This window comes from Kogia breviceps, chromosome 8 (assembly GCF_026419965.1).
Source record: "Kogia breviceps isolate mKogBre1 chromosome 8, mKogBre1 haplotype 1, whole genome shotgun sequence".
NCBI lineage: Eukaryota > Metazoa > Chordata > Mammalia > Artiodactyla > Physeteridae > Kogia > Kogia breviceps.
In genome coordinates, this window is record NC_081317.1 from 107,055,166 (window position 1) to 107,068,595 (window position 13,430).

At 46.6% G+C, this 13,430-nt stretch overlaps 1 protein-coding gene across 5 annotated transcripts in view; it reads left to right on the forward strand.

Moving 5' to 3' along the window:
* Positions 1-12,034, forward strand: part of DPYSL2 (dihydropyrimidinase like 2) — a 115,358-nt gene extending 103,324 nt beyond the window's left edge. For all 5 annotated transcript variants that reach the window (XM_059071723.2, XM_067039918.1, XM_059071724.2 and 2 more), the window contains exons 11-14: positions 2,003-2,173; positions 6,666-6,845; positions 7,672-7,837; positions 9,750-12,034. In XM_059071723.2, the coding sequence (XP_058927706.1) occupies positions 2,003-2,173; positions 6,666-6,845; positions 7,672-7,837; positions 9,750-9,841 (609 nt within the window). In that variant the 3' untranslated portion in view covers positions 9,842-12,034. The remainder of the gene's footprint in view (positions 1-2,002; positions 2,174-6,665; positions 6,846-7,671; positions 7,838-9,749) is intronic.
* The last annotated feature ends 1,396 nt before the right edge of the window (positions 12,035-13,430 follow it).

Here is a 13,430-nt window from a genome sequence, read left to right on the forward strand (position 1 = left end):
CAATATGACTCTTTTGATCAGTCCAGAAAAAAGCTTCCTTAGCAACCCTGGTGACTTAGTTAATCCACTCGTGGAAATGGACTCAGTTTCCTTACAATGGTCTTTTGGATTCTCTGGGCTCAGCCTGCTTTGAACATATCCTGACCTTTAAGGGATCTTTGGGTTTTTTTTATTTTTAATATTTTAAAACGTAATAACAATAGGTTTTCTGTTTCTTAATGAATTTTTTCAATTATGTAAACTATGCATCGTTATTCCAAAAAGAAAATAAAAATCACTTATGACACCCTATTTCAGATACAACTGCAATGAACGTTTTAGCAAATGTCTTTCATTTTTTGCCAGTGAGAGATTGCACGTGTGTGTGTGTGTGTGTGTGGAGTGTGTGACTGGAATACTATTTTGCAGCCTATCTTTTAAAAAACCTATAGCGTGAAAAAGTCTCCACATCCTTAAACATACTTGAACAACTTGGTTTTTAAGAGCAGACCGTTCCATCTTAATGCTGAACTGTAATTCATTTGTAATTCTTTGGTGGGTCCCTTATGTTGTTTCTGATTTTCTTACTGGAATGAACACCCTTATAGCTACATCCTTGGACACGTCTTTAATGATGCTTGTAGGAGAAATTTCTAGAAGTGGTAGTGCTGGGTCAAGGGGTGTGCATATTTTTAAGGCTTTGCATATATATTGTCAAAATTCCTTCCGAAAAGATGGCACCAATTTGTATGCTGCCAGCAGTATATGTGGCATTACCCAGTTACTTCTACCAGGTCCGAATTGGTGTTATCATCAAAAAACCCAAAGTATCACCGATTTGATTGGTGAATTTTGTGTCTCATTGTTTTACATTCAGTCTCTTCAGTGACTGACTAAAGTGTATATTTCTTTTGTATGCTTTTGGCCATTTGTATTTTTCTCTCCGTCTTACTACCTGCTCATTTCCTTTGCCCATTTTTCTGTTGCATTTAGAGCAGGTTTCCTAACTCGGAGAAATACATTCATGTGCTCAAATTCTGCATTTAAAGGGACATGAGGCGCAAGTGGTAGAGATGAGAAGGTGGAGGGAAGGACATGTGGAGCGTGATTGGCACCCAGGGTTTGCTGCCGAGATGGGCGGCTGAGACTCCCGTGTTGGCTGGGCTGAGAGCCAAGGTCTGTGCCTGTATCTTTGAACAGGACATAAGCCAAATGATGTTTCCTGAAGAGGCCCTGCAGCCCCTTCACATTTTTTTAAAAAACTTTTTACTTTGAAATGATTATAGATCCAGAGGAACTTGCAGAGATAGGACAGAGAGGTCCTGCGTACCCTTCACCCAGTTTCCCCCATGGTTACATCTTACGTAATTCGAGTGTGATATCCAAACCCAGAGATCGACAGTGGTGCGATGTGTGTGTATAGTTCTGGGCCATTTTGTCATATGTAGATCCATGTAACCATCACCACAATCAAGAGAGAGATGTCCTCCGTCACCACAGAGGCCCCTCTCCTACTGCCGCTTTATAGCCACACCCACCCCAACCCTTGGAGGAATCTCCGTCTCACCCCTGGTCTGTCCATCTCTATAACTTGGTTATTTTGCCAGTGTTATATAGATGAAATCATACAGTATGTGACCTTTGGAGGTTGTTTTTTGTTTTTTTTTCTTTTGTGGTACGCGGGCCTCTCACTGCTGTGGCCTCTCCCGTTGCGGAGCACAGGCTCCGGACGCGCAAGCCCAGCGGCCATGGCTCACGGGCCCAGCCACTCCGCAACATGTGGGATCTTCCCGGACCGGGGCACGAACCCGTGTCCCCTGCATCGGCAGGCGGACTCTCAACCACTGCGCCACCAGGGAAGCCCCGGAGGTTGTTTTTTTCACTCAGCATAATGCCTTTAGTATCCAAGTTGTTGTATCGACAGTGTGTTCCTTTTTATGGCTAAGTAGTATTGCACCCTTCAACTTCTTAGTCTGCTTTCGTCGTGTGCGTGCGTGTCGTGCATATGTGTTGTTCTCCTCAGGTCACTGGGAAGATGGACGAGAACCAGTTTGTGGCCGTGACCAGCACCAATGCAGCCAAAGTGTTCAACCTTTACCCCCGGAAAGGCCGCATTGCTGTGGGATCCGACGCTGACCTGGTCATCTGGGACCCTGACAGCGTGAAAACCATCTCTGCCAAGACCCACAACAGTGTAAGGCCGCGTAGACCCAGTCCAAACGAACTTCAGTCACAGAAAGGGACAGAGGCAGGGAGAGTCCTCAGGATTTATGAAAAGAGCTCGCCGTGATAGGAAAGACCTCTTCCCCAGGATATGTTATAACTTGCAATTTACTGAGAAAAAATAGCTCTTTCCTTTTCGTTAGTGAGGTCAGTAAGACTGTTAATCTTATCACTTTGGAGTGCGATGGCCTCTCTCTGGACAGAAATCTCTATCTATGGACCTTCAGAGCCTCCAGAGTCATGCCTGGATGTCAGAAGCTTCTAGAAGTCAGGCAGCATTCCATTTTAATAGTTTGGTGCAGCACCTCTCATGGCATCCCTTGGTGCAAGGGATCCAAACAAAACATTCAAATGTCCACTCCCGAGATGCCCACTGGGCACTTTTATTCTTTGAAGCAACTGTTTTCTCATGTCAGTGTTGTCGTCCGAAAGCCTACAAGGCAGATGCTCTTATGTCCTAAAGGAATGAATTGACTTTGAAGAAATAGAAGAAGTACCCTGGCAGCCGTTCTGATGAGGAGTTTAGGATCTGCAGTTCTGGGGTGTCTCTTGCCTTCTGGTCTAGACTGCAGAGCTTGGGGATGCCCTGTCTTGTTAATGGGACCCTGGGCAGGTGACTTCATGTCATGTCTCAGGCTCAGCTGAGGATGAGGGGTTTAGACGAGGCCCCTGAGTGTCCTGTGATTCTGCGAGGTCAGTGGGCATTAGGTAGAGCTGTAGATCCCACTGGTTCTTCATAGAAAAAATTGTGTGTGTGTGTGTGTGTTTAATATTGAGAGGCCAAGGACAAAGGGAGAGCTTTGGAAAAGAAATGGGCATAGGACAGAGTGTTTTATGTCAGAAACCCGTATGACTCTTGAAGTGAATTCTTAGTGAATGAAGAGACTCTTCAAGATCAAGTTCTAAATTGAAAGCTGGCTCAATGGGGAATCTGATTCTAGATTGCCCACCCCAGGTGGCCTGGGCCAGCGAGTCCCGACACCTCCTCCCAGGGCCAGCTCAAGGGTGGGCTTCTGGCATTTCTCCAGGACACCACTGGGCTCTTGGTCAAATCCCAGTCTTCCTTCTCCTTTGGGCAGAGGGGCTTGAGCTGCCCTGGCACCCATGGGTGCCAGGATGGTGGGTGCCTTCAGGGAAGGCTGCTCAGCTCTCAGTATTAATAGTTGACTTTTCCCTTCTTCCCCACTGGCTGGCTTAGCTATGCAGCAGAGCCTTAACAGCCGTACCCACTTGTGACTTAGATCATAACCTCCCAGGGGTCCAGAATTGGCTTCTTTATGGGCAGGGATCCTAGGGTCCTGCCTGGTGAACCTATCTCTTCATATGCATTTAGCATCTGGTCTTATTATCCCAATCGGGAAGATAAATCAACGGAGACTTAGAGAGCTTACGTGACCAGTCTAACAGTACATAGCTATTTTGCGGTGGAGCCAGAATTAGAACCCCAAATTGTCCAGGGCTCTTGCCTGCCAGACTGTGTGTGCAGCCTCTTGGTCAGGGTTAGAGGGAGAACATGCTTCTCCTCCCTTCCAGAGTCCCCTCCCCAGAGGTAATGGAAAGGGCAGACTGGACCCATCATGTAAGCTGCAGATGACCTAGCTACGCAGCCTGCGTTTGGAGTGCTTAACCCAGCGCAAGACAGGATGTAAAGGAGTGATGATTTGAGAAGACAGATTCTGCCCTCTGGACACTCAGTAGCACTGCCCTGGCTTTACCTCCAGGCAACCCCATACAGGAAATCATGACTTCTAGAAGTGTCTCTTACCCGTTCCTCACCTGTTTGAAAGAGCCCACACTAAGCATGCTTGTGCAGCTTTAATTATCTGGGAGAACGCAAGCAAGAAGCTGTCCCCGTGTTAACACACTGTTTCCTACCATGGGGCTAATTAACTTTAATTTGGAGTATTGAGCTGACTCCTGATGACAGCCCTGTTGCTAAATCTCTGCTTGGATTTGCCGAGCATCCAGCCAGATGAGTCATTTTAGGAAACCTATGTGGATAGAGGTTAAACATGTCTATACCTGGTAAGTGACGAAGAAGTCTCAGTGCCTCACAGTTTGACAGAGTAGGTGCCCCGAGCTGTGATCTGACCGTTGAACTTGTTAATTTTAAGTCACTTAGAGTCATGGGACTGGTTCCTCCATCTTTGAAAAATGGGAAGTGGCCCAAAGCTCTTCTGGGCACTGTGATCTGTCGTTTATAGGCAACTAAACTCAATATATGCATCTTAGGCTGTCTTTGATACTAAAGGGCTTGCAATCTTGTTGGGAAAGTGCAATAAAAAATCAGACAGTCAATCAGGGATTTTCTAAACGCCTACTTAGTGCTGAGTAGTGGGCTAGATGCTTTTGTTCCTTTTATTTCCTGGGATCCTAGCATCATTTCTGTAAGGTGGGCCGTGTCCCCTTATAGATGAGGATGCTGGATCTCAGATCAGTGCAAGGGATTTGTCCAAAGTCACTCAGCTGGCAAATAGCAGACCTGGGATGCGGACCCCAGGCCGATGGCACCGTGGCCAAAGTTGTCTCCATGACTCCAGGAGGTCACAAGAGGAGCTTGTGTAGACGGCCGTGCAGGAACACGGAAGAGATGGGGCTCGATTCACCCCTTAAAGGATGACCCTTTCAAAGGTCATTTCAGAGCAGACAGAATTCTCTGCTGGTAATCTATACCCATATGATGCTTCTTGTGTTGTCACTTTCACATAAGCCTTGCGCGGGAGGCAAGTGAAAAAACTGAAGGTCTGAGGCAGGATTAATTTGATCTGCCTGGAGTCACACAACTCCTGAATTTCACCAGATCTAAGATGCCACCGATTTTAAGATATTCCATTCGTTTAGGCACTGCTGTGAAAGAACACATACCCAGGAGGAGGGGTCGAATGCAAGACTCCTTTAAAAATGTGCTGTGCTGCCGAGGGCCAGCTCGTGCTGAGTTTGGGATAATGAGATGTGGATCTGCCAGATAGAAAGGGTGGCAAAGAATATTGCCTTCCTCGACCTTGGCATTGGGTGCAGACAGGGCAAAAATGGCTCCTCTGAGAATCTGGACTGAGTCAGGCAAGTTGGTGGTCTGAGTCCTGCATCCAGCAATGGTCCAGAAAAACCAGAGGCTGAGACTTTCTCATGAAACGGCCTCGGTGTGGTCACTCCCCAGGCCAGTGGGAAAAGCTGACCCCTATTCCCTGGAAGGACTCGGTTCAGCCTAGGCTGACACTGACTGTGCGGCTGCAGGTGCTGTGAGACACATCCTCATCTCAGGGATGAGTGTCTTAGAACCGATGAAAAGCTTGGGGTGGGGGACACCCTTTGGTCCCGGGAATCCACGTGCAGAGACCCCTTCCCTCCCCCAGGTGCCTCTTTCCCTCGTTCCTTCAGTAGCTTGCACGTTACTCCTTTGAGCCTCTGAGCAGGGCTGCCAGCCCCTTGTTGCCCTTTTCTATCAACACCACTGGTCGAATGGGAGCTGTAGAGCCAGCCTGGAGCTTCTCCATACTCACCAGCCTCTGCACTTTGCAGAGGTTGTTACCCTGAATGGCAGTGCAAGAGCTCTAGCCACAGACGGACTCTTCAGTGCTGATAACCTGGTCTGAATCTCCCCAGAAGCCCAGCTGCTTTTTATGCATGGAGCTGCCTATTAATTCTCCAGGTCCGGCCATGTGTAACCTGTGAGCAGGGCAGGCGTCTGGAATCTGGGGAAGGAGTGCAGTGGAGGAGCTGAGGTCTTGCCATCGACTGTAGTGTCCCTATTTCCTGTTGTCACAGCAACAGACTCACTCAGAGACCCCACATAGTTTCCAAGAGGGCACGTGGATACGTCCCCCTGTCACCGTGAGAAGCTGGAAACTAAAAGGATGGCTGCCTTGTTGGGAAATTAAACCTCAAACATTTTATCAAAGGCCTGTCTCTGGAGTTACCAGAGTCCTTTCATTTAGGGACTTCAGCTTGACCACATCTTTTAAGAGATTGGAAATCCGAGCAAACCAGTGGGAAAACCTCCTCATGGATGGTTCATTTCAAGATTAAATTTAGAACTTGGTCAGAGAAGCCTTCTTGGGATGTTAACCTGATTGGAGCTTGAGTTAGTGAGAACAAAGTCACCGCTGATACGAGGAATCATTTTCTTAAATTCATGTGGCATTTACAAACCCTCATGCTTTTCCATACGATTTTTCTGTTCAATTATTTTTACCCCCCAATTTTTTTTTTTTTTTTTTTTTTTGGTGCCGAAACCCAGGAATGAACAAATGCAAATTTTTGAGAGGTAGGAAAGATTATTCCATGTTCGAGACAGAACCAAGACATAGAGATTAAGTCCTGTTGGGTGGCCAGTCAGGAGAGGGACTTCATCTCTGGGCTTTTCTTTCTCCCGAGTGGTGTTGGGCCATGGGTGCTGCCAGGTCAGTGAGATCTCGCCAGGATGGAGGGCGGACTCTGAAGTTTACTGTGTTCCCTTCCTCTAGTCTCTCGAATACAACATCTTCGAAGGCATGGAGTGCCGTGGCTCTCCGCTGGTGGTCATCAGCCAGGGGAAGATTGTTCTGGAAGACGGCACCCTTCATGTCACCGAAGGCTCTGGGCGCTACATCCCCCGGAAGCCCTTCCCTGACTTTGTTTATAAGCGTATCAAGGCAAGGAGCAGGGTGAGTACCTCTGATCTGATGAGTGGTTTCTATCGTGGATCAAGTTCAATTCCAAAATCACTAAGCACCTCGAGTCAGACTATCGAGGTATATATACAGAGGATTCATGGATAAGGGAAAGATAGTCTTTTTATTCCTGGAGTTCAGAATGCCGGCGGAGGAGTCAGGCATGTCTGCATCCAGCCATACTGAAGTGAGACTGCTGTGATGAGTGTGCGATGAGGCTCCGAGGAGGGAACCGCTGCTGCGGAGTCTTAAGGGAAAGTGTCATGGGGAGAGGGCATTTTGAGTTGGATCTTGAAGATTAAGTAGGAGTTGGATAAGTCAAAGAAGGGAGACAAGGGAATTAAGTAGAGAGAATGTTACGAGCATGGACAATGTAGAGAGTATTCAGGACGTGATGAACTGTCCCCAGCACTGGTGCCTGGGGACTGTGTGAGGCAGGGAATGGGTAGGGATGTAAAGGAATTAAAGGGACTGTAAGATTGGAAAGTAATGGGGCCCGATCTTGAACGTGAGACCAGATCCTCTTCACAGCATGTTTGGGAATTCCTGCAGGGTTTAAGGTGAAGCGTCTTGGGAGAAAATAGGAAGAACTGTTCATCAGTTTTTAGGTGACCCATGTTGGGGTAGCTTTGCCCTGGAGCCAGGGGCCCTGCCTGCCTCACGCTGACACCTGTCCCTGCTGTACCCGACCATAGAAAGCCCTCCATCCCCAAATGTCACCGGCCCGTCCTGGCACCTGTTCCTTCCCTATCAGGAGGGCTGCCAGGGAGGCGTCCTCTGTGAATGTGGCCTGAGTCGAGGGGCTCTTGTGTTTTTGCAGCTGGCAGAGCTGAGAGGGGTTCCTCGTGGCCTGTATGACGGACCTGTGTGTGAGGTGTCTGTGACGCCCAAGACAGTCACTCCGGCCTCCTCGGCTAAGACGTCTCCGGCCAAGCAGCAGGCCCCACCTGTCCGGAACCTGCATCAGTCTGGATTCAGCTTGTCTGGTATGGTTATGGTTTGGTCAGGGCGCAGTTCTGCAGGGCTGTGCTCCGTGTTGCTGGTGGGTGTCTGGCATCACTTTTGAGAAGAAGAAGTGCAAGTGAATGATAGACCTATTCTTCCCCAAAGATGTAACTCACTAGAGATGTAATTCATAGCAGATGATGGGTTGGGTTTCAGAATCTTGACACGAATCTGTATCACATATAATGTCAGGATGTGTACACTATGTGTCATACCCAGGATATTAGAGGACGTTTTTTCAGTGCATCATGTCCATTGTGAAAAAGGATAGTGTGGTGTTTTAGGACTCTCTTCTCCCCGACGTATGCAATATACTGTAGTGGTTCACGCTTGTGGAATCTAGCGTTTCAACAGCTTAACTTCGTAGCCCAGATTCGAACTGTGCCTCCGTCTCCTCATCTATAAGATGGGTATAATGGCAGTAGTTACCTCATGGGGTTGTTCTGAGGATTAAATGACTTAATATACATGTAAAATGCTTAGAATCAAGCCATTTGATAATTGTTAGCTATTTGCCCTGACGAACTATGTGATGTCAGGGGAGGTGAGAGGAAAGAGTCCAGATTTTAGAACTTCCTTACTTGAACTTCAGTATTTCATTTTGCCTATGATTAAAAACCTACTTTTCTAGTTCCTTGAGTCACAGATATGTATCTAAATTTTTATGGTGGGTTAAAGAAACAGTAAAGCAGATACTTATTTTTTTTTCTTGTCAGATATACTGGTTTTTAGAAAGTTGCCATATACAGATTACCCATTTTCAAAAAATTTAAAAATAATGAAAATTAGGCTTTCCGTAAAGTAACATGGGCGTGATACAGTCTGTGCCGTCTTTCACCAGGCCGTTGAAATATAAAGACCATCATGACACCTGTCTTTTTTAAAAAAATGTTATTGAAGTATAGTTGATTTACAATGTTGAGCTTAATTTCTGCTGTACAGCAAAGTGACTCTGTTATACATATATATTCTTTTCCATTATGGTTTAGCACAGGATATTGAATATAGTTCCCTGTGCAATATCTACGAAACAAAAACAGACTCACAGACATAGAGAACAGACTTGTGGTTGCCAAGGCGGGCGGTGAGGGAGGGAAGGATTGGGAGTTTGGGGTTAGCAGATGCAAACTATTGTACATAGGATGGATAAACAACAAGGTCCTACTGTAGAGCACAGGGAACTATATTCTCTATTCAATATCATGACTCCTATCTTTGATTACACAGAGGATGGATAGTGTTAGGGGAACAAAATGCACCTCTGGAAAAGCCACACTCGATTTGATCACTGAGAACAGGGACAGGATGTGGTCTGAGTTGCTCAAAAACCTGAAATATAGTGTCCTTTTACATATAGTTTTACCTTTTAGGTACGGGATCCAACTAGCTTCTACAAGGATGGCTTTATTCAGTGTGTGATTCCTAGGCCACCTGAGGCCCATCCTTTTTTTGTAGCTGATACTTTTGGTGAGGTTTTAGAAGGACAGAGAATGGGCCTGACACTTTTTCTCCCAAGCTATGTTACTTCGTTACAAAACAGAAATAGAGTCACAGATGTATGGTTACCAAGGGGAAAAGGGAGGGGGGAGGGATACATTGGGAGATTGGGATGGACATGTGCACACGACTATATGTAAAATAGACAATTGACGAGGACCTACCGTATAGGTCAATACTCTGTAATGACCTAGATGGAAATAGAATCGAAAAGAGAGTGGATGTATGTAGATGGATAACTGACTCACTGTGCTGTACAGCAGACACTAACACTAGTGTAAATCAACTAGACTCCAATAAAAATTAATTTTAAAACCCAGGCTATGCTATTTCGGTTTAGAGCAGGGATCCGTGTAGCTCTCTCTCTGACTCTCATCCTCTCTCTCTCGTCTCCAGGCGCCCAGATTGATGACAACATTCCCCGCCGCACCACCCAGCGCATCGTGGCTCCCCCTGGTGGCCGTGCTAACATCACCAGCCTGGGCTAGAGTTCAGGGTCGCTGTCGGCTTAGGGATGGGGGATGGGACACCTGAGGACATTCGGAGACTTCCTTCCTTCCTTCTTCTTTTTTTTTTTTTTTTTTTAAAAAAAAAGAGCCTGTGATAGTTACTGTGGGGCAGCCAGTTCCCGGGGCTCCCTCTCGGGCCCCCCGCACTCCGTCCCTCACCCGGAGCCACCAGTTTTGGTCACCCACCTCCCTACACATCTACGAATATCACACCTGCGTCTCTCCAGCAGGCCCGTACACAGAACTGCGTCCAACACTCAGACATGCGAAACAAAGCAAATCACAGTGAGGGTGTTGCCCATGTCCGGCCTCTGTTGTGCTTGCATCATCTTCCTTTTCATTGGGGGGAGGGGAAGATAAAGTGAATTTCCCAGAGCTGCCTTTTTCTTTTTAAATTTTTCGAAAAGTTTTCTTTGTGGGGCTGCAGGTGGGGTGGGCAGGGGAAAGCGGGGGGAGAGCTTTGTGTTTTTTAAAAATACTAAATTGGAAAGCCTAATGCAATATTAATACAAGGGGTTTGAACTGGACATCCTAATGATGCAATTGTGTCACCTTCAAGCTGATTCAGGGTGGTGGGCAGATTTGCCACGTCCCCCCTGAGAGGCTGCACAGCGTCCACACCGCCGTTTCATCGTCTTCTGGGGCGGCTGTTAGTTACTAAAGGGCAGGTTTTCTTTCTGGCCTAGATTTTGCTGCAGATGAAATCTTTTGAGGATTCTCTTCTCCTCTCTTCACCTCTTTTCTGCCTGCACTCTCTCCCTCTTGCTTTTTCATTCGTGGATATTTTCGCGTGTCTGGCTCTTTCTTTGTGTTTCTTCCAGCCCTCGTCTCGGACATGCTGTTTTTCCCTTCTTTCCCGCATGGTCTTTTCCAGTGACCAGGTCTGCCATCTTACTGTGGCCCTAAGAACCTGCCTGGAACATAATGAGCTTTGTCATCGCAACGACATCGTAATGTGCTATCCTAGTCCATATAAGACCAGTGCTACCCACCCACGTCGCCAGGACGTGCGTTTGAGTTTGAGATGCTTCCCAGGTGCAGAAAAGGGCCAAGTTATCCACACTGCCACATGCGGGCCCAGGATAGACCTCAAACAGTGCCGAGCTGTTGAAGAAGTCTGAGGCTCTAGGACCTGAGAGTTTTTCCTCTGTGCCATGCTAAGTGGCTAAAGACACAAACAAATCTGTAAATCAAGCCCAAGACCCAAGGGAGCCAATCAGCCTCGAGCCAACCACCAGCTCAGAGGTGCTGAGCTGATGGTGGTCTGGCCCTGAGGGCCTGCTGTTTACCAACTAGGTGTTTTCTGGGATGCCAGAGCACACTGGACTTCTCACTTTGGAGGAAAAGAAATTTGTTTTCTTGTCCAATTATTTAGAAAGACAGCACGCAACATAGGGAAGCCTGCTAAACTCGGAAAACCCCTGGGAAATTTGACTTAAAGACCACTTTAGTTCGCAAGAGGGAAAATCCGTTTTGTGAGTCAGAGCTCTTGTGGGGAGAAAACCTTGTAAATTGGACGAGTGGCCCCTTAGAGACCGCAGGCGACCTTGTGTCCACGCCCCGCCCTCTCCTGGTCTCAGAGACCCTTTCCACTCGCTGCCTTTTGCTTGTCCCCGTCTTTGCTGAGCTTTGTTGCATCTCCTTCCAAGCGTGTTTACAGGTCCTCCCAAGCCACGTTACGTTTGCAGGCTTTTATAAAACCAAATCTGCTTTTGTAAAGCGTAACATCAAGAAGTAGCTCATCCCATCATGACACACGCCTCTCCACATGTTTTGCCTTTGGGGTTATGGCTGGGGTTTCTTTTGTTGTTGTTGTTGTTGTTTGTTATTTTAAAAGTAAATTGCACTTTTAAAGAATAATTGGTTAACTTAATATATTTGCTTTTTTTTTTTTTTCTCATCTGCACTTCAAGGGAATTTGAACCAGTTGGAAAAAAAATTTTGTTTCAATTCTGAGAAACACTTGCAGCTCTCTTCGATTCACTTGAGTCTTCCTGTTTTACCATGATGGTCATTTTGGTTGTTTCGATTGTTTCCTTCAAACAACTTAAAACCTGAAGATTTCCGCAGGCTGTGTAAGCATGTTTACCTGTTGGCTTGCTTTGTGTGTCTGTTAAATGAATGTCATGTGTAAATGCTAAAATAAATTGACAGTGTCTCAGAACTGAATAACTGCAGTGACCTGATGCTCTAAACCAGTGTAGGATTTAATCATAGATGGTTTTTAATCCTTGGAATTGTGATTGTGACCCACGAGTGGAGGAACTTTCAGTGCTAAAGCTGATTATGTGTGTAGCCAGAAGAGTACCTTTTTTTTTTTTTTTTTTTTTTTTTTTTTTGTTACCACTGTCTTAATGGCAAAATAATTATGGTAAAAAAAACAAGTCTCGTGTTTATTATTCCTTAAGAACTCTGTGTTATATTACCATGGAACGCCTAATAAAGCAAAATGTGGTTGTTTCAGGGTGTGTCTGTGTTGAGATGTTCAAGGAGGTGGCTGCTTGGCCCGGGCCTCCATCAGAACTTCCCTTTCTGGAAAATTCTGGATGCCTTTGGCCTCGTTTTGATGACTGTGTCAATTCAGATGTTTTCACTGAGTGTTGTGGGTGGTTTTGTCCAGGCCACTGAGGTCTAATTCTGGCCAGAGCCCTGAGTCTCAAGAAATTCATAGACTCTACCCCAAGACAGGCCAAGGGAGCCTCCGGAATCGAGCTGCAAACATAAGTTGGGAGGTAGAAATCCGGTGGGACCACGTGGGTCAGTGTAGTGACCCCCGGGATCTGTGCACCCTTAGAGCTTGTGCACTCTGGAAAATCCTCAAGCCACATGGGGGGCATGGAAGAGAAGAGACTGAGATATATGGGCCTGCGTCCAGAGTTCAGTTAAGGAGCTTGCAGGAGGGAATTCCCTGGTGGTCCAGTGGTTAAGACTCCGTGCTCTCACTGCTGGGGGCCTGGTTCAATCCCTGTCACGGGCAAAAAAAAAAAAAAGAAAGAGCTTGCAGGGAACCAGGACATAAAGCACGCGTTCCTCTACCCTCCAGGCAAGTGCGCCAGGAATGTACATCGTGGGGGGAGCATGAGCCATGTCCCTCCCCGCCTACCGGGTGCTTGGTTCCCATAGTTACCTTGTTAACTGGCATTGGCATTATTGGTTCACAAAACACTGCCTGAAGAGGTGTGTGCTTGGGGGCTCCCCTGGCCCATTGTGGTTGATGAAGGCTTTTGCTCTTTTCTCTTGTTTTCTGTCCAGCCCTGTGCAAACAGGATAGAAGGTGATTTACAAAAATATGCACACTCTACCAAGCTTTGATGAACAGGGTGTTTGAGGTTAAGGGAAAATAAGAGCAGGAAAAATAAGATAAGGCCTGCGTTTGGTTGGTACAACACACTGTAACAAGGTGGTAAATCTGTGAGGGAACGCTGAGTGTTCTAGCAACAAATGGAAAAAAAGAGAAACAAACATAGCCAGAAGACTATATAACATCTATAGTGACCCGAAGAGAAATTAGTCCTTCCAAAAGAATACAGAGATTCCTGGTCCTCAGCCCCGAGGGCAGGTCCTGGTT